General features: G+C 43.3%; 1 protein-coding gene across 2 annotated transcripts in view; it reads right to left on the bottom strand.

The window, feature by feature from the left end:
- Positions 1–22,248, bottom strand: part of KDM4C (lysine demethylase 4C) — a 595,853-nt gene that overhangs the window by 245,778 nt on the left and 327,827 nt on the right. For both annotated transcript variants that reach the window (XM_077249185.1, XM_077249186.1), the window contains 4 exons: positions 21,323–21,519; positions 19,370–19,608; positions 8,702–9,066; positions 3,157–3,277 (listed from right to left, as the gene is read on the bottom strand). In XM_077249185.1, coding sequence (XP_077105300.1) covers positions 3,157–3,277; positions 8,702–9,066; positions 19,370–19,608; positions 21,323–21,519 — 922 coding nt within the window. The remainder of the gene's footprint in view (positions 1–3,156; positions 3,278–8,701; positions 9,067–19,369; positions 19,609–21,322; positions 21,520–22,248) is intronic.

The raw sequence follows: 22,248 nt of genomic DNA, 5'->3' as shown, positions 1-22,248 counted from the left end.
AGGGATGAGATGACCAAACGCTATGGCACCTCATTCTGATGCTCCATAAACTTTGCCTACAGCCACTTTTGGTTCCGCAGCACGAGACCCGGTGACTCTGAAACGCTGTGACATCAGTAACATCACCGCTCTTCAGATATTCCGGGTCTTGCGCTGAACTCGGCGACTGTGAAGAGCGGTATTGTTACTACCGTCACCGCTCTTCAGAGTTGCTGGGTCTTGCCATGTCTGGGCTAGTAGTGGGGGTGTCTGATAGACACCTCTCCATTACTTACACCAGGGATTGATAGCAGCTGACATTACGCAGCTGACATCAACCCTAAAAATCATTACAAATACCAGAATTAAATGCTTTGGCAGCTGGGAAAAGCAGTAGAGTTAGCGCTATTTCCAGGCGTCGGGTGCCAACTACAACTGTCATCATCATTGCCTGGTCTCCCTGCGAAGCATTTCTGCAGTATTTACATGCGCTGATCTCAGGGCACTAAACGAGTGTGATCAACAATACTGAAGTTGTTCGCTTGTTTCCCGGCCTCTTTACACCAACTGAGAAAGAATGATGGGGACAGAACAATCACAATTAGATCAATCTGTCCCCATATAGTATCATGTTATCAGTAGCACAACTACAGTTTACACCGGCGATGTGCTGCTGAGAACAAGGATTTCTGTTCCCACATAAACAATCCAATCACTCGATGAATAGCCATTTTGCTTGTTTAGTATAATACACCACATAGTCCTCCATATAGTATAATACACTTCTCAGTCCACCATATAGTATGATACACTCCTCAGTCCTCCATATAGTATAATATACTCCTCAGTCCTCCATATAGTATAATACACTCCTCATAGTCCTCCATATATTAAAATACACTGTTCAGTCCTCCATATAGTATAATATACTCTTCAGTCCTCCATAGTATAATGTACTGCCACAGTCCTCCAAATAGTATAATACACTCCTCATAGTGCTCCATATAGTATAATGTATTCCCCATAGTCATCCATGTAGTACAATTCACTTCCCATATTATAATGCACCCCATAGTTCTTCATATAGTATAATGCATTCCCCATAGTCCGATACAGTATAATGCAGCCCACATATAGTATAATGATGCCACTCCAGAGTATAATGCAGCCACCCCACAGAATATATTGTAGCCCCCTGAGTGTAATGTAACCCCCCAGAGAATCTAATGTAGCCCCCTCATGATAGTATAATGCAGCCCCTGCATATATATAGTAGCCCCCTCATAGAGCATAATGCAGCCCCCCATAGAATATAATGTAGCCCCTCCATAGAACACAATGCAGCCCTCCTCATATAGTATAATGCAGCTCCCCCTAGAATATAATGTAGCCCCCTCAGAGTATGCTGCAATCACCCCTCATAGAATATAATACAGCCCCCCATAGAATATAATGTAGCCCCGAGAGAATGTAATAAAGCCCCCCTGTTAGGGTTGGCGGAATGCACAGAGTATAAATATATGTAATAATAGGTGCGTTCGCAACCCGGGGTCCACCGTGCAGGAGAGGAGCCTGCTGCTAGCAATTGGCGGCGCTATATGGCGGTATTAGCGAACTCTGTTACTTCACAGAATCGCTAGGATAGGGAAATGCTGTGTCCTGTTAACCTCGCAGAGGAACACAGCTACCAAACAGAGCAAAACTGTGGTCATGCAGTCAGCATAGCACACAAACAACTCCTCACCGGAGGTGCCAGTATTCTAGTATTCTAGGGGCTTATTTCAGCCAAGACCTGAATCCAAACACACAACTCCTCACCGGAGGTGCCGGTATTCTAGGAGCTTATTTCAGCCAACCCTGACCTCATGCAAACATGACCACACAGTAGCAAGGCTCAAAACATAGGTTGATACTAGCACATGGCCGTGCGGCCATGCAAACCTTTTATAGCTGTAGCAGACAAGGATCTTCCTGTGGTCCAATAGAAGCTGCTACAGGACCTGAGCATGTGACCCCAGACCTCCAATGGGAGGTCATCCCGTGGGCATGCTCAGTATAGGAAAAGCGGGACTTAGTCCCAGAAAGACCTGCTCGCTGCTGAACATTGCTGGCTACAATGACAGAGCCTGGAAGGGCAGTAGTAACCAGTCATCCAGTATCAGCCTGAGCCAGATGCTGGGACCGACGTCTCCGCTGAGCAGACTCCACTGCGGCTGAAGAAGAATGGGAGACCGCAGCAGACATGGTTCGAGATTCCCCCTGTACTCGACACCCAACACCCCCCCTAATAGAATGTAATACAGCAATGTAATGCAGCCAGCCCCCATAGAATGTAATGCAGCCAGCCCCCATAGAATGTAATAAAGCCCCCCCATAGAATGTAATACAGCAATGTAATGCAGCCAGCCCCCATAGAATGTAATTCAGCCAGCCCCCCCATAGAATGTAATTCAGCCAGCCCCCCCATAGAATGTAATGCAGCCAGCCCCCCCCATAGAATGTAATGCAGCCAGCCCCCCCATAGAATGTAATGCAGCCAGCCCCCCCATAGAATGTAACAACAATGTAATGCAGCAAGCCCCATAGAATGTAATGCAGAGAGCCCCCATAGAATGTAATACAGCCAGCCCCGATAGAATGTAATACAGCACAGCCCCCATAGAATGTAATTTTAACCCCCCCCTTCCCAATTGCCCCACAATTTAGTTATCACTCACTGATATATAAAAAAAAAAAAAAAAAAACACACACTCTCCTCGTGCTCCTGGCTCCAGTCTCAGTGGCTGCAGTCTGCCCGGCCACACAGCAGGTGCGCGATAATATGATGTCATCGCGCACCCGCAGTGTCAGCGTGAGGCAGAGCGGGGAATGATGGGAGAGGGAGCGTCAGCTGTAAGCCATAATCCTCAACACTAACAGATAAAAACACTTGAAATAGATCACTCTGTTTGTAATGACTATATAATATACGATTTTCACTTTTTGTATTAAAGAATTGAAATAAACTTTTTGATATTCTAATTTTGTGAGAAGCACCTGTAAATTTATTTCCAAGGACATCAGAGATATCTGCACACTACAGCATGAATTACATAAGTTGAAATTGGGAACACAATCCATTCTCATCACATGCTACTAATGTCAGATTTTACATGGCAAACAAAAGAATGATGGTACCTTCATCACTTGTTGTCTGCTGTTTAACAACTGTCATTAGCGATCTTGAAGGCGGTTTGCCAAGTGGAAGTCTCCAACTTTTTGCCCTTTGGTGTCTTTTCCCATTGGTTTCTGGCCAACTCTAGATAAAAAAGGTAGTGTTGTTCAGCTAAAAAGATAAATAATGCCACAAGTAGTATGATATAAATGTATACAATTCAAGGTAAAATAAAAGGTAAAAATTAACAAAATACAGAACATTCATTGGCTAATGTCTCAAAAAAAGGAAATGTTATAAGGAGAGTCCTACTGAAATCAAATTAAATAATAACCTGCTAATACAAGGCCAATTTCTGGGAAATCTTCAATCATCACGAACATGAAGAACTAGCAGAGATTGGAATAAAAATTCACCCCCTGGCTACTGTGAATTTGGATACGCCGTGGGCCGTTTGCTTTTGTTGCAGGGACTAGCTTTACAGGTAGTAGTACTAGTTGTCAAAATAAATACAGTAAATATATCTATATGTTAAAGTGAAGCATATGGCTGCTACAGTGAACAATACCACATGAACTGCCAGTCAATCAAAACCGGAATGTTTCTGCTAGGATGTTTTAACAAATTACCAATGACAATCGACAATGAAAAATAGTAAAATCTGACTAGGCAACTTTTTTTTTATTTTATTTTTATTTTTTTTTAACATAACTGGCAGAATATCTTTACTGATCAGCATCTTGATCACCATTTCAGTAAATAAGTTACATACATGAGTCATACAAGTTTTAGTATTGGTTCATTATGCGCAGATCATGCATAGCTATCGTAAACTTAAGGACCTATCACAAGTCTGTGGCTGTCATACTTATTAAGGAAAATAGGGATCAAGAGTGATGATTTTTTAAAAATAATTATAAATGATGATGTGTTCCTACTGCCATCGGAAAGGACCCAATGTTTTATCACAAGTCAAGTTTGAACTTTGAGACTGATGGATTCCGGCATGCAGATCACAATCCCGCAACTTTCCTACCTGAGAAAGCACAAGGCCTCATATGCTATCACAAGATCTCACAGTCTGAGCTACATTAACGCTGCCATACCCTTTACTAAGCAGTCACCAAACATCATTGGTATATCGTTCATTGACTGTTTAGTAAAGGAAAAGGCAAAGCACAATAACATGTAAGGCCTCGCGCTTTGATGAGAGGGGTGGCGGAAGTTTAGACCTGACTTTTGCTAGAACGTTGTGTCCTCCAGGGTGGCATTAGGGACAAATAATTTCTAATATTAATGACGTTCAGAAAAAACAAAATCATCAGTCTGCTTTCTTAAATAAAAATGGCAGCCCAACCTGCTGATAGGTACTTTCAATGTATTTATTGCATGTATAAGTTTGTATATCATTTACACACTTTTCTTACCCAGCATTACAACATTTCTTATGCTGTGACAGGTGCACTGCATTTGTGCTTGAGAGGGGAAAAAAATAGGAAAATTGGCACACGGCCATAACAAAAACCTACAGTACTTGTGAACCCATAAAGAAAAAACATCCAATCTTATTTACAGAATATGGACACATCCGAAAATACAAACACTAATATACATTCAGTGTATTTCATAACATACTCTAAATATATTTTAGGTGCAAAGAAAGCTTGTCTCCTGTGTGCCTTATTTAAATAAGCAGCCATTTTGCCCATAGTAATAATGTTTTGCACTCACTTCAGTATATCTAAGAGACAACCTGAATGAATAGAATGATAAAAAGCAAAACGCACAAAATGTAGGTATCTGATACTCATAATTCACCTAGTATGTGATCCAGAATGACATTAAGTCCTAAGAGAAAAGATCTGATGTCAAACTGCCTCCAGTATTACTAATTATTACGTTTACAGGTAATGCGGCACCTAGATAAAATGGAGTCGCAGATATAATTCAAACTGCAGCCCAACCTAGTCAAGTGGCAGTACAGGGAGCAGGCTGAAGACCTACATCTCCTGAGACCTGCCCCTCAACTGACAAGTGCTTTATCACATACACCCCATTGGCAGCCAAAAGCATGTCTATGATATGTGAAGAAATACACAGGTGGTCAAAATTGTTGGTACCCCTCGTTTAGAGACAGAAAAACCCACAATGGTCACAGAAATAACTTGAATCTGACAAAATTAATAACAAATAAATGATCTATGTAAATGAACAAATGAAAGTCAGACATTGCTTTTGAACCATGCTTCCACAGCATTTGTAAAAAAAAAAAAAACTCATGAAAAAGGCCTGGACAGAAATAATAGTACCCCTGAAAATAATGTGACAAAAGGGACATGTTAAATCAAGGTGTGTCCACTATCTAGCATCACAGGTGTCTACAATCTTAGAATCAGTGACTTGGTGTGTATCACACTCAACATGGACCAGAGGAAGCGAAGGAAAGAGTTGTATCAGGAGATAAGAAAAAAATTATAAACAAACGTGTTAAAGGTAAAAATTATAAGACCATCTCCAAGCAGCTTGATGTTCCTGTGACTACAGTTGCACATATTATTCAGAAATTTAAGATCCATGGGACTGTAACCTCCCTGGACGTGGCCGCAGGAGGAAAATTGATGACAAATCAAAGACGGATAATACGAATGGTAACAAAAGAACCCAGAAAAACTTCTAAACTGATTAAAAGTGAACTGTAAGCTCAAGGAATATCAGTGTCAGATCGCACCATCTGTCGTTGTATGTGCCACAGTGGACTTCATGGGAGACTACTGAGGAGGACACCATTGTTGAAAAAACAATCAGAAAAAAGCCACACTGGAATTTGCCAAACTACATATTGACAAGCCACAAAGCTTTTAGGAGAATGTCCTATGGACAGACGAGACAAAAATTGAACTTTTTGGCAAGGCACATCAGCTCTATGTTCAGAGACGGAAAAATGAAGCATATCAAGAAAAGAACACTGCCCCTACGGTGAAACATGGTGGAGGCTCTGTTAGGTTCTGGGGCTGCTACATCTTGCACAGGGTGTCTAGAATCTGTGCAGGGTACAAGGAAATTTCAAGACTATCAACGGATTCTAGAGAGAAATGTGTTGCCCAGTGTCAGAAAGCTTGGTCTCAGTCGCAGGTCATGGGTCTGGCAACAGAATAATGATCCAAAACACACAGCTAAAAACACCCAAGAATGGAAAACATTGGACTATACTTAAGTGGCCCTCTATGAGCCCTGACCTAAATCCTATTGTGCATCTTTGGAAAGAGCTGAAACATGCCATCTGGAAAAGGCATCCTTCCAACACGAGACAACTGGAGCAGTTTGCTCTTGAGGAGTGGGCCAAAATACTTGTTGAGAGGTGCAGAAGTCTCATTGACAGTTACAGGAAACGTTTGATTGCAGTGATTGCCTCAAAAGTTTGTGCAACAAAATATTAAGTTAAGGGTACCATAAATTCTGTCCAGGCCTATTTCACGAGTTTTATTTTTTTAAATATTCTGTGGAAGCATGGTTGAAAAGCAATGTCTGACTTTCATTTGTACATTGAAACCACGTGTGTATGTTTCAATACCAGCTCACTGTCACGCTCACGCCTTGACTGGTGGGCGTGAGCTCGGGGGTTTGTGGCCCCACTGTGCCACAAACCAGACTACCCTGGAAGGGGCGTGACTATGACAGCCTGGGTTTTCAATGGAGCCTCTGATGGTGAGGTCAGGCTTGTGCAGCAGGCAGCTGCCAGGTGCTACTCCAGGGTGGTGTCTGGCTGTGGCTGCTGATCCCACTTGGAGAACAGGAACCCTAGGACAGGTGCGGGCATCAGGCAGGGCTGGCAGAAGAGCACGGCTGAGACACAGGGCTTGCAGGCACGGCAGAGAACGCAGGGCTGGCAGGCACGGCAGAGAACACAGGGCTGGCAGGCACGGCAGAGAACACAGGGCTGGCAGGCACGGCAGAGAACACAGGGTTGGCAGGCACGGCAGAGAACACAGGGTTGGCAGGCACGGCAGAGACACAGGGCTGATTGGTGTGGTGTATGAAGGACCAGGTAGGAACCTGTTCACACAGGAGGTGCAGGTACGGAAATGTAGTATGAAGGATCAGGTAGGGACCTGTTCACACAGGAGGTGCAGGTAAGGAGACAAGCAGAAAGGAATGAAGTATGAAGGAACAGGTTGGGACCTGTTCACACAGGAGGTGCAGGAACGGAAATAAGCAGGAAGGAATGGAGTGTGAAGGAACAGGTTGAGACCTGTTCACACAGGAAGAGAACCGCAAGGCTGCGGATAGGAATGGTAGAGCAGCAGGAGATGGAGCAGCAACAGAAGCTAAGCAGAGCAGAACCGCAAGGAATGCGGAGAGGAGCTGCAGCAAGAGGTTTCTGCAGCAGCAAAGCAGAGCAGAGCCGCAAGGAATGCGGAGTGAACCTGCAGCAAGAGATTCCTACAGCAACAGGAGCAGAGCAGAGTAGAACGGAGCAGAACTGCAGGAGTGCGGAGCAGAGGTAAAGCCACAAAGGTACAGAGCAGGCCGAGCCGCAAGAGTGTGGAGCATAAGCAAACTGAGAACACAAGGAAAGACACAGCAGGGAAGGAAGCCACAGACCGAGATAAGACTAAGTTCAGACAAGGTAATGGAACAAGACAAGGAACAAGAACAAAGACACAGGGACCAGGATATTCTGCCTCCTGGAGGGCGGACAACAAGATCAAGGCAAGAACACAGAGAAAAGCCTCCAGAGAGGGAGTAACAGAGCAAGGCCTGGCAAACTCAGAAGCTAAACACAAACTGCGTTAACACATTGCAGAGGCCCAGTCCACTGGGTGGAGCTGCACTAAATACTGGAGGTCTCTTGGTAATAGGTCAGGAACAGTTTAGACAGGTGCACCTGATTCCTATAAGAACCAGAGAGTTCAGGCGCCGCCCCGCTAGGCACACAGCCAGGAAGCATGCAGAGAGCAGAGACACAGAATATGGAGCTGGCAAGAAACAGAAACCACATCATGGCCTGGAGCAGTGGGTAAGATAGTGTGAGATGAGAGGCCATGCCGTGATGCCAGCAGAGTTGTTACACTCATCTGTAATATTTATATTTTGGATGTGGCAGAAACTTCAGACCAAATTGTTGCTGACCGAGAAAACAAAGACTATTGTGTAGTTTCAATATTTGGCGCTATATATCTGCAAATAATCACCACTTGAATAATGATGCAAAAAATGTCATCCTTACATTGCAGAAAAGGTAGGTCTGATTTATAGCCATCACATCGGAAGAAGAATCCTGATGTACATGACACCTCTATACACATGACAGGTAGGCTGTCACACATGATGCTCACTGTACGCAGTGATTTATGCGGATAGCTGTTAATTTTACAAGTACAGCAGACAGGCTGTCAAGGCTGTACAATCAAATCCATCTTGGTTTATAATGATTAATGCTCTGTCCGATTCAGTAAACGAGCAAGTATAATACATTAATGAGGCTAGAGCTCTTACAGCTAAAGATCTGCTAACAGCTGCTCAATAGGACTGGGCATAAATAAATACAATGAAATGATCAGTGCTTACACATAAATTGGTCTTTTCACAGGAAGAATGGTCATCATTTATCAAGCTAGGAACTTCACCAGGTTCCAGGCCACATTCAGCAACCTCGAGGTCACTGTCATCATCCTCTTCACCACCGCTTGAGAGGCTGCTAATCTCTTCTTTCTCAAACGGTTCAGCCTCTAAAAGATGATACGCTTTTGTCTCCTGATTGAATGCATTCTGGTCATTGTCTTCCAATGAATCTGTGATGTCTTCTACTTTAACTGGAGTAGGCTGGGCAAGAAAGCCGCATAACTCTGCCAGACCCGAAGCGGCCAAACTGAGGTCATGGTTATCTATTTCTTCTGGTTTGGTGTCTTGATCCAAAGGCAATGGAATATAACCTGCGCACCAAAAGAAGGTTATCAATTTTTCACAATCGATGAAATACAGACGTGGGCTTTTATTGTGGCTAACTGCAAATCAGCACATGCACATACTATAATGGAAAGCTGAAATATTCTGAGAAGATTTGGAGAATGGGAAAAGATCACGTTTTGCAATTCAGTGTATAATCTTGTGAATCCACTTCAAGAGACTTCGATGCTTAAAATTTAGTAATGTGGAAGAATATACTAACACACTTAAAGGGGTATAACCATCACAAGATCCCAGAAATGTAGTATAGTTTTTCTCATTCGCTATATTTTTCCCTCATGTGCAGGCATTGCAGGACCTTAGGTATCCATGGTTACAACCACTAGCAACTGGCTAACTGTCACTATATCAGTGGCCATAACCATGGATACTCAAGGTCCTGCAATGCCTGCACTTGAGGAAAGAGACATAGTGAATCATAAAAACCATACTACATTTCTAATTGGAGGTATTTGCCAATATTATTATTACTAACTTGGACCCTTTGAAGCAATTTAAGCGAAACGGCCATCGTTCACCCTTGCACTCCCCGCACGCCTCCTAAGCTTGCATGTCCTCAAAGTTTTTTGTTGCACAGATGAAATAAAACAACTTTGATATCTTTCTCAACGTGGTGAGTGCAGCAAGCCTTTCTTTTTGGTTTGACTGTAGTAATGTTCTTTCTTTGCTGAGCACCGAACACCAGTTGAATTTGCTGTTTATACATTCAGTTTACTTAAAGGATCTGGCATTAAATGCAGTGTGAATAAGACCATTCTGGTGCAGTTCACTTTTTTCTCCTTTTAAAGATTATTATCACTAGTGATAAGTGAATATACTCGTTACTCGAGATTTCTCGAGCACGCTCAGGTGTCCTCCGAGTATTTTTTAGTGCTCGGAGATTTAGTTTTCATTGCTGCAGCTGAATGATTTACATCTGTTAGCCAGCATAAGTACATGTGGGGGTTGCCTGGTTACTAGAGAATCCCCACATGTAATCAAGCAGGCTAGTAGCTGTAAATCATTCAGCTGAGGTGAAGAAAACAATCTCCGGGGACTAAAAAATACTCGGAGGACACCCGAGCGTGTGTTGGGAAATCTCAAGTAACGAGTATATTCGCTCATCACTAATTATTATACATATTACACACTGGGTTAGGATCTTGGAGATGGGAATACCCCTATGAGTGCAATTCTCTGTACAATTCTCCTCACTATCTTGTTTAGCTACACAGGTACCAAATATCAGCCAAATAAAATGGTTCAGGGTTGTAACTACTTTCGGCAAAGCCTGAATGTCACATAAATCGGCACTTTTCGGACTCATTCACACATCAGTTTTTCACGTACTTCTGTTAGTCTATGGGGCTGCTCAGATGTTCATGATTTTTTGCAGTTTCAGTGGTCCATGCCAAATTGCAGAGACAATATTGATGAAATTTGGATGAAAGTCTGAACAAACGGATCCAAATCACTGATGAAACCCGGTCCAATTTTCTCATTTGAGAAAATCACGGACGTCTGAATAAGGATTACACAAAATAACACTTGCCTACCACTGGACTTCTGTACTGTCAGTGTTCAATAGAGGCCTCTATGACGGAGGAAAAAAAAACAAACGAAAAACAAACAAGGTCTTGCCTGCATACAACATGATCACCAATCGACTTTGTATCAGTATTGTGTTAGGCTGGTTTCACACTTGCGTTTTTATCTGCATGCGTTTTTAAAAAAAACAAAAAAAAAACGCATGTGTGAAAAACGCATGTAAACGCGGTAAAACGCATGCGTTTTTTAGACGCATGCGTTTTTATAGAAAAACACAAGAAAACACAAGAAAACCCTAACCCTACCCCTAACCCTAACCCTAAACGTGACTGAAATACGTGGCACTGAAATACGTGGCACTGAAATACGTGCAACTGAAATACGTGGTACTTAAATACGTGGCACTTAAATACGTGGCACTTAAATACGTGGCACTTAAATACGTGGCACGTGGCACTTAAATACGTGGCACGTGGCACTTAAATACGTGGCATGTGGCACTTAAATAGGTGGCACGTGGCACTTAAATACGTGGCACGTGGCACTTAACCCCTTCCCGACCCATGACGCCACATAGGCGTCATGAAAACCCGTGCCAATCCGACCCATGACGCCTATGTGGCGTCATGGAATGATCGCGTCCCTGCAGATCGGGTGAAGGGGTTAACTCCTATTTTACCCGATCTGCAGGGAGAGGGGGAGTGGTACTTCAGCCCAGGGGGGGTGGCTTCACCCCCCCGTGGCTACGATCGCTCTGATTGGCTGTTGAAAGTGAAACTGCCAATCAGAGCGATTTGTAATATTTCACCTAAAAAACAGGTGAAATATTACAATCCAGCCATGGCCGATGCTGCAATATCATCGGCCATGGCTGGAAAACCTGAAGTGACCACCCCCCACCCCACCGATCGCCCCCCCAGTGCTCCGTTATAGGGTCCGGTCCCCTCCGTCCGCCTGCCGGCTCCCCCGTCCTGCTGTCCGCTCCCCCGTCCTCCTGCCCGCTCCCCCCCTGCTCCTATGTCACCCCCCGTGCTCCGACGCCCCCCCCGTGCCCCGATCTCCCCCCCCCTTATACTTACCGAGGCTCCCGGTCCCCGTCCGCCTCCATCATGGGCGCCGCCATCTTCCAAAATGGCGGGCGCATGCTCAGTGCGCCCGCCGGCCGGCCGATTCATTAGAGGTACATTTTGATCGCTGTGGTAGGTTCTATCACAGCGATCAAAATAAAAAAATAATAAATAAACCCCCCCCTTTATCACCCCCATAGGTAGGGACAATAATAAAATAAAGAAAATATTTTTTTTTCTTTTTCCACTAGGGTTAGGGTTAGAACTAGGGTTAGAACTAGGGGTAGGGTTAGGGGTAGGGTTAGGGTTACGGGTAGGGTTAGGGTTAGGGGTAGGGTTATGGCATGTGCACACAGAGCGGATCGGCCGCGGATCCGCAGCGGATCGGCAGCGGATCGGCAGCGGATCCGCCGCGGATCGGCCGCGGATCCGCAGCGGATCGGCAGCGGATCGGCAGCGGATCCGCAGCGGATCCGCAGCGGATCCGCAGCGGATCGGCCGCGGATCCGCAGCGGATCGGCAGCGGATCGGCAGTGATTCCGCAGCGGATCCGCAGCGGATCGGCCGCGGATCCGCAGCCGATCCGCAGCGGATTGGCCGCGGATCCGCAGCGGATTGGCCGCTGCGAATTCGAAGCAGTTTTCCATCAGGTTTACAGTACCATGTACACCTAAGGAAAACCAAATCCGCTGTGCCCATGGTGCGGAAAATTCCGTGCAGAAACGCTGCGTTGTATTTTCCGCAGCATGTCAATTCTTTGTGCGGATTCCGCAGCGTTTTACACCTGTTCCTCAATAGGAATCCGCAGGTGAAATCTGCACAAAAAAACACTGGAAATCTGCTGTAAATCCGCAGGTAAAACGCAGTGCCTTTTACCTGCAGATTTTTCAAAAATCATGAGGAAAAATCTCACACGAATCCGCAACGTGGGCACATAGCCTTAGGGTTAGGGTTGGAATTAGAGTTAGGGTTGGAATTAGGGCTAGGGTTTGAAATAGGGTTAAGATTAGGCTTGTGGTTAGGGTTACGGATAGGGTTAGGGGTGTGTTGGGGTTACAGTTGTGGATAGGGTTGGGATTAGGGTTACGGTTGGGATTAGGGTTAGGATTAGGGTTGGAATTAGGGTTACGGGTGTGTTGCGGTTAGGGTTGTGGTTAGGGGTGTGTTGGGGTTAAGGTTGTGATTAGGGTTATGGCTACAGTTGGGATTAGGATTAGGGGTGTGTTGGGGTTAGTGTTGAAGTTAGAATTGAGGGGTTTCCACTGTTTAGGCACATCAGGGGTCTCCAAACGCAACATGGCGCCACCATTGATTCCAGCCAATCTTGCGTTCAAAAAGTCAAATGGTGCTCCCGCCCTTCCAAGCCCCGACGTGCGCCCAAACAGTGGTTTACCCCCACATTTGGGGTACCAGCGTACTCAGGACAAACTGGGCAACAACTGCTGGGGTCTAATTTCTCCTGTTACCCTTGCAAAAATAAAAAATTACTTGCTAAAACATAATTTTTGAGGAAAGAACAATTATTTTTTATTTTCACGGCTCTGCGTTATAAACTTCTGTGAAGCACTTGGGGGTTGAAAGTGCTCACCACACATCTAGATAAGTTCCTTCGGGGGTCTAGTTTCCAAAATGGGGTCACTTGTGGGGTGTTTCTACTGTTTAGGTACATCAGGGGCTCTGCAAATGCAATGTGACGCCCGCAGACCATTCCATCAAAGTCTGCATTTCAAATGTCACTACTTCCCTTCCGAGCCCTGACGTGTGCCCAAACAGTGGTTTACCCCCACATATGGGGTATCAGCGTACTCACAACAAACTGGGCAACAAATATTGGGGTCCAAATTCTCCTGTTACCCTTGTGAAAATAAAAAATTGCTTGCTAAAACATCTTTTTTGAGGAAAGAAAAATGATTTTTTATTTTCACGGCTCTGCGTTGTAAACTTCTGTGAAGCACTTGGGGGTTGAACGTGCTCACCACACATCTAGATGAGTTCCTTGGGGGGTCTAGTTTCCAAAATGGGGTCACTTGTGGGGGGTTTCTACTGTTTAGGCATATCAGGGGCTCTGCAAACGCAACCTGACGCCCGCAGAGCATTCCATCAAAGTCTGCATTTCAAAACGTCACTACTTCCCTTCCGAACCCCGACGTGTGCCCAAACAGTGGTTTACCCCCACATATGGGGTATCAGCGTACTCACAACAAACTGGGCAACAAATATTGGGGTCCAAATTCTCCTGTTACCCTTGTGAAAATAAAAAATTGCTTGCTAAAACATCTTTTTTGAGGAAAGAAAAATGATTTTTTATTTTCACGGCTCTGCGTTGTAAACTTCTGTGAAGCACTTGGGGGTTGAACGTGCTCACCACACATCTAGATAAGTTCCTTGGGGGGTCTAGTTTCCAAAATGGGGTCACTTGTGGGGGGTTTCTACTGTTTAGGCATATCAGGGGCTCTGCAAACGCAACCTGACGCCCGCAGAGCATTCCATCAAAGTCTGCATTTCAAAACGTCACTACTTCCCTTCCGAACCCCGACGTGTGCCAAAACAGTGGTTTACCCCCACATATGGGGTATCAGCGTACTCAGGAGAAACTGGACAACAACTTTTGGGGTCCAATTTCTCCTGTTACTCTTGCAAAAATAAAAAAATTCTGGGCTAAAAAAATATTTTTGAGGAAAGGAAACATTTTTTATTTTCACGGCTCTGCGTTATAAACTTCTGTGAAGCACTTGGGGGTTCAAAGTGCTCACTACACATCTAGATAAGTTCCCTTGGGGGTCTAGTTTCCAAAATGGAGTCAATTGTGGGGAGTTCCTACTGTTTAGGCACATCAGGGGCTCTGCAAACGCAACCTGACGCCCGCAGAGCATTCCATCAAAGTCTGCATTTCAAAACGTCACTACTTCCCTTCCGAACCCTGACGTGTGCCAAAACAGTGGTTTACCCCCACATATGGGGTATCAGCGTACTCAGGAGAAACTGGACAACAACTTTTGGGGTCCAATTTCTCCTGTTACCCTTGGGAAAATAAAAAATTGTGGGCTAAAAAATCATTTTTGAGAAAAGAAAAATTATTTTTTATTTTCATGGCTCTGCGTTATAAACTTCTGTGAAGCACTTGGGGGTTCAAAGTGCTCACCACACATCTAGATTAGTTCCTTGGGAGGTCTAGTTTCCAAAATGGGGTCACTTGTGCGGGAGCTCCAATGTTTAGGCACACAGGGGCTCTCCAAACGCGACATGGTGTCCGCTAATGATTGGAGCTAATTTTCCATTCAAAAAGCCAAATGGCGTGCCTTCCCTTCCGAGCCCTGCCGTGCGCCCAAACAGTGGTTTACCCCCACATATGGGGTATCATCGTACTCAGAACAAACTGGACAAAAACATTTGGGGTCCAATTTCTCCTATTACCCTTGGGAAAATAAAAAATTCTGGGCTAAAAATCATTTTTGAGGAAAGAAAAATTATTTTTTTATTTTCACGGCTCTGCGTTATAAACTTCTGTGAAGCACCTGGGGGTTATAAGTGCTCACTATGCATCTAGATAAGTTTCTTGGGGGGTCTAGTTTCCAAAATGGGGTCACTTGTAGGGGAGCTCCAATGTTTAGGCACACAGGGGCTCTCCAAACGCGACATGGTGTCCGCTAACGATTGGAGCTAATTTTCCATTCAAAAAGTCAAATGGCACGCCTCCCCTTCCGAGCCTTGCCGTGCACCCAAACAGTGGTTTACCCCCACATATGAGGTATCGGCATACTCAGGAGAAATTGCCCAACAAATTTTAGGATCCATTTTATCCTGTTGCCCATGTGAAAATGAAAGAATTGAGGCTAAAAGAAATTTTGTGTGAAAAAAAAGTACTTTTTCATTTTTGCGGATCAATTTGTGAAGCACCTGGGGGTTTAAAGTGCTCACTATGCCTCTGGATGAGTTCCTTGGGGGGTCTAGTTTCCAAAATGGGGTCACTTGTGGAGGAGCTCCAATGTTTAGGCACACAGGAGCTTTCCAAACGCGACATGGTGTCCGCTAACGATGGAGATAATTTTCCATTCAAAAAGTCAAATGGCGCTCCTTCCCTTCCGAGCCTTACCATGTGCCCAAACAGTAGTTTACCCCCACATGTGAGGTATTGGTGTACTCAGGAGAAATTGCCCAACAAAATTTAGGATCCATTTTATCCTGTTGCCCATGTGAAAATGAAAAAATTGAGGCTAAAATAATTTTTTTGTGAAAAAAAAGTACTTTTTCATTTTTACGGATCAATTTGTGAAGCACCTGGGGGTTTAAAGTGCTCACTATGCTTCTAGATAAGTTCCTTGGGGGGTCTAGTTTCCAAAATGGGGTCACTTGTGGGGGAGCTCCAATGTTTAGGCACACGGGGGCTCTCCAAACGCGACATGGTGTCCGCTAAAGATTGGAGCCAATTTTTCATTAAAAAAGTCAAATGGCGCTCCTTCCCTTCCGAGCCCTGCCGTGCGCCCAAACAGTGGTTTACCCCCACATATGAGGTATCAGCGTACTCAGGACAAATTGGACAACAACGTCCCTGGTCCAGTTTCTCCTTTTACCCTTGGGAAAATAAAAAAATTGTTGCTAAAAGATCATTTTTGTGACTAAAAAGTTAAATGTTCATTTTTTACTTCCATGTTGCTTCTGCTGCTGTGAAACACCTGAAGGGTTAATAAACTTCTTGAATGTGGTTTTGAGCACCTTGAGGGGTGCAGTTTTTAGAATGGTGTCACTTTTGGGTATTTTCAGCCATATAGAACCCTCAAAATGACTTCAAATGTGAGGTGGTCCCTAAAAAAAATGGTTTTGTAAATTTTGTTGTAAAAATGAGAAATCACTGGTCAAATTTTAACCCTTATAACTTCCTAGCAAAAAAAAAAAATTGTTTCCAAAATTGTGCTGATGTAAAGTAGACATGTGGGAAACGTTATTTATTAACTATTTTGTGTCACATAACTCTCTGGTTTAACAGAATAAAAATTCAAAATGTGAAAATTGCGAAATTTTCAAATTTTTTGCCACATTTCCGTTTTTTTCACAAATAAACTCAAAAATTATCGACCTAAATTTACCACTAACATGAAGCCCAATATGTCACGAAAAAACAATCTCAGAATCGCTAGGATCCGTTGAAGCGTTCCTGAGTTATTACCTCATAAAGGGACACTGGTCAGAATTGCAAAAAACGGCAAGGTCATTAAGGCCAAAATAGGCTGGGTCATGAAGGGGTTAAATACGTGGCACTTAAATACGTGGCACGTGGCATACGTGGCACTGAAATACGTGATACGTGGCACTTAAATACGTGGCAATGTGACTGTCAGAAAATGTTCATTAAACGGTTAGGGGTGAGGTTAGGGGTAGAGTTAGGGTTAGGGTTTGGATCCCTTTATCACCTTGATGGTGGTGGGTGGCTTTTCAGTGTGTTTTATGTTTTTTTTCTATAAAAACGCATGCGTTTTTAGCGCAAACAAATGCATGTGCTTAAAAACGCATGCGTTTACATAGACAGCAATGCATTTTTTTGCCGCGAAAAAACGCATGCGTTTTTTCGCGGCAAAAAAACGCGCAAGAAAATACTGCAGGTAGCATTTTTGAAAATGAACGCATGCAGACAAAAAACGCATGCGTTTGAAAACGCGTCCAAACGCATGTGCAAAAAAACGCATGCGTTTTCAATGTTAAATATAGGAAAAAAAACGCATGCGTTTTTTGTGCAAAAAACGCTGCAGACAAAAACGCAAGTGTGAAACCAGCCTTACAGTGAAAAATAAGTGAACAACAAGGTCCCAGCACTACTAGGAAAGAAAAAAATTATTGCCAAAATGAATTAAAGAGGTATTCCAGTTTTTAGGTTTCATTTGTTTATAGAATAGTATAATATACACATTTCCATTTTAAGGAAAAAATAATTTTTGGAAAAAATTTTGAGCATTTTTTGAGAATATTTTTTTGATGGATGTTTTAAGAAATATTTTCCAGATTTAATTTTCCTTTTAGATGTTTTTTAGGCATCACATAAAATATATATTTTAAAGTCATTCGATATTTTATATCTTATATTTATAAATAAAATTATGGTTTTAATACATATATTGTTTACACTTATTTACACACTAACAATAGAGAAGGGCACGTGGCGTCGTGTGTGCTATCTTGTTAAAATATACCTGTTAAAATATACCAGCTATACCCTTAGAGGAATTTGGGCTCTGCTATGAACATACAGGAGCATGATGTGAGTATCTGGACATCTGCTGGGAAACCTGGGGTTAAAATTATGGGCGGTGTGCGTATAGCGGCCGATAGGATATAAGGCAGGGATTTAGGGAACGGTTACCCTGATGAAGAAGAGCGTTGCCTCTTTGAAATGCGTTGGTTGTTTCCCTCTCCCTTTGCGCTCCATACTGCATGTGATGTCACTGGTAAGAGGAGCCTAGCGGCCATCTTTTTTGGTTCACGCGGTATCCAGGGAACGCTACTGGCCGGAGCTTCCCTGGACTAGCACTGCATTCTGTCACCCGATCCATACAACGCCGCAGCCCTGGGTGTATACACCAGAATTTAAGCACACTATGTGGTCAGTTTAGGGGTTTTGGTTGGATTGATTGTGTGTTACTGGCTGCAGTGGCATTATACCACGTGGAATATACTTGGGTTTTCTTGAGCCTATCTGTTTCTTGAATTCCCCGTCTAATTTCCTGTCCAGTCCTCTCCCTGTTCAGGTATCCTCAAACGCGGTATCTATTTGCTATAACAGTTGTACATTTCCATTATTTCCTCAGAATTGAGTGATTCCATAATTTTTTCCCTATGCTTGGTTAAAAAAAGTAACCATTACTGACTACCACATGTTTTGTTCTTGATTTCTTTCACTGTTTCTTAAAGCCAGAAAGTTGCCACTTGAAATGACTTTAGTTTTGTGCCATGTCTGTGATCTGCTTTTTTTTTTCTACAAAATTAAACAACTGAACGAACATCCTCCAAGGCCGGTAATTCCATAATTTTTGCCAGGGGTTGTACAACAGCCAAAATATTTGGTCGATTATGTTGGAGGTCTGGGGTTCTGCAAATTCTACATGATAAAAGCAGAGCTACCCTCCGAGCAGTTAGACGCACAAGTCACACATGGTCTCTAGTACTAGTGTCAGAGAAGTGTGCAGTTTGTGTGGCTCAAGAGTTCCCGATCATCAAGCATCTGATATGGAAGCAGTGACTTTATAAAATGGGACCCCTTTAGTACAGGTTTGTGAGTGTCTCAAGTCGCCGAGTTCAGTGATGGACTCCATTGGTGAGGTAAGCGGTCAATGTGACGTCACTGATGTACTAAAACACTGAGACCAGAGCAGCAGCAGAGAGCTGGCATTGGAATCTGGGAAGACAAATGCTGTCTGATTTTGTTATTCTACATGACAAGCGACACTTAGGGGTCCACTTTACTGCTGCTGTATGTTCCATGCTCAAATCATACCAATCCCAATATATCAGGAACTGCAATCTGCAGAGGTTTCATATCTCTATACAAGCGGGTTATAACCTAATTTTACAAGGGAAATCTGGCATTCACTGGATTTCAAGGTTTGCTACACAAAACACAAGGGTGAACACAGGACCTTTAACTACGGGTAACTTATCAAAGAAACATAATCTGTCCTTATTTCACCTGGAGCCTGGATATTAGTCAGTAAGCTGTGATCCAGATGCACTTCTCTAATGTTCTTCTCATCCCCCGAGGGCTCCTCTTTGTTTACTAGCACTGTATTTTCTGTGGGTTTTTCGTTGACCTTGAAATCATCTGTAGTAGCTTCAGTAGCTATGATTTCTGCCCCGACTACTATGGCTGATACTTTCTTGTCCTCAGGTTTCTTAAGCCTCTTAGAACGAGTTGTGATATGCTGAAGGCTGTAATGGAAGATACTGCTGTCAGATTAGAATGTCTGGCGTGGATAAGATAAAACGGTTTCTAATATAAACGCCTTTCACCTTAATAAAAAAAAGCACAAAAATGTCATTTTTTTGTGTGCTGATAGTGTTTAGAATTTATTATGTTACAGATCACAGCTTGATTCGGAGACTTACTAAGCCTCTATCAAAGTTCCTCAAGTTCTGAAAAGGTTGGGATAAATAACCTTTGGGACTTTGCCATGACAAAGGTGAGCATTAATATAATCAAAGAAAAAGGAGATCAGGACTCAGAATGCTTGTCAATCAGTGCTGAAGGTTATTACAAGAAAAGGAAGAAAAATCCTAATTCCAATGTAATGTCATTATGAGCTCGCTATTTTAGTTAAATGGCAAAAAATAACTTCTTGGAGGAAAAGGCGTAAAATAACAAAAGAATCCATATTCACCTGATAAATCCACGGCCACCAAGTTGCTTCCAGATGCAGCAGAGACCATTTTCTTCACTACCCACGTGACTGCCTGGCCTCAGCAGTCAATAGATTTTATCATTTTAAATTTTTTTCCCATTCCCCCCCCAACACCACACTGGACCCTTATCTTCAGGAGAAAAATTCACTAGCTCAACATCTTGTGACTAACATCAAAAGACTACAACTGACTTTTTAAAAGATCTAGGCAATGATTATACAATTCCTTAAAGGGAGACAGTCACCCCTAAAATGCATTTTAAAAGGGCTTTACAGAGTTGTGGGGGATTTGGCCCCTGTAACAACCATAGTAGCACTGTACCTGTGCCTGAGAAAATTGCTTTTAATTCATATGCAAATGAGGAGGCTTCAGTGCACCCTTGGCGTGGCCACGTGTTTGGTGCATAATTCCGCCTCCTCATTTGCATATTGGGGCCCGCCCTCTGCTTCTGAGTGACAGTGCTCACTTCCTAGAGTGAGAACGATCTGAATGGTGCTGGCGTGTGTGCATTCTCCTCCTAATCTCCTTACTTCTGACATCGCTCACTGTCTTTCCAGGTGTATTAAGGTAGAGAGAACAATCAGAAGAAAGGAGACCGGGAGAACGCACCCGGCCACTGCGTGCACAAGTAGCTGATCACATGCTAGCAGAATTCAGACAGTGGTCGCTCTGGGAAGCAGAGGAAAGACCGCAATATGCAAACATGGAGGCATAACCGTGCACTAATCTCTTGGCCACACTAAATGTGCACGGAAGCCTACTCATTAAGGGTAGTGTACCAGGAACAGTGCTCGTATACAACACTGTATAGCCCATTTAAAATGCATTTTGGGAATGTCTTACTCCCTTTAATGCTGCGTTGAAATGAAATCACTGACAAACGCAGTGAATAACGTCTATAAAGAACTTGCCACTCTGGATGCAGATACAAAAGGGTTGTTTTTTTTCAACTATATAAGCAATCCATACCAGACTTTCAACTTATACAGATTGTAGACAGCGGAAGTACACATCAAGTAAGGGTTAAAGTGACAGTGCTATAGTATGGGGAAGAACTTTCTTGTGGGTGTTTGCGCTAATTTGACTTTTTTTTTTAGTGCTATTAAAGCCAAATGTATTGTAAAGAAAAAAAAAAGTATGTGTCTTGTCATGAACAAGAAAATAGCCCAGTGTTGACTTGGTCATCAAGTGTGTAAATAAATAAAGAACACAGGAAGAAAAAATATATACAGTTCAAATATACCCCTTCAAAGCATTCTTCACTCTCCTCCTCCTCTTACTCATCCATGCCTTCACTTCTGGTGTCGTTTCCATGGTAGGTTTTGTGTGGTCAATAGTATAGACGTCTTTTCCTTGTTTCCAATTCTCATACTTCTCCGGCTGAAACATTTTTACAAATATGTCCATTGATATTTTCACCATGTCACTGCTGCATGAACACTAAAAAATAAAAAAAATAAAAAATAACTTTTTACATTTTACTCATTTAAGAAGGGAAATCTGCTGCAATGAGTGAACTACTATATCTAGATAAAAGACAGGCACCAGACCACAAGTCAGCAGCTGATGTACCAAGCTTAACCCCTCAACCATCGCAGATACGCCTTTTAATGGAGGCAGTTAAGGGGCTTTATTCCTCAGCTCTGCTTTTTAACGGTGCTGAGGAATAGGTGTACAGCGCCCCCCAGTGTTGGAAAACACCGGGAGTAGCCTTGACCCCGGAGAACATGACTCGGGTCGTTTTTACTGTTCCCAGTCTTGTGATCACTGTTATTCATGGAATAACAGCAATCGCAAAAAAAGTCCGCTTTTCCATTCATTTCTCTCTACTCCGATATGATCTACCATACCAGAGGAAAAAAGTAGGGTACGTCCGACTCCGTTCCCCGGCCCTCTGCATCATCTTCAGGAAGCAACTGGTGGGCGCATGTGTAGTGCGCCCGCTGAGATCTGCCGGCCGGCACCCAGCAACAGTAGGAGATTTTTCCTATTGGATCATTTTGATCACTGTGATAGACCCTATCACCGTGACCAAAATTAAAAAAAATAGTAAATGAAACCCCCCTTTGTTACCCCCTTAGTTAAGTAAAAATAATTTAAAAAAAATGTATATATTTTTCCATTCTTTGCAGTTCAGGTTAGGGTTGGGGCTGGTGTTAGGGTTGTGGT

Source organism: Ranitomeya variabilis, chromosome 1, assembly GCF_051348905.1.
Source record: "Ranitomeya variabilis isolate aRanVar5 chromosome 1, aRanVar5.hap1, whole genome shotgun sequence".
In the NCBI taxonomy this organism is placed as follows: Eukaryota; Metazoa; Chordata; class Amphibia; order Anura; family Dendrobatidae; genus Ranitomeya; species Ranitomeya variabilis.
The sequence above is the reverse complement of the archived record's forward strand: the minus strand, read 5'-3'. Positions and strand labels throughout refer to the sequence as shown.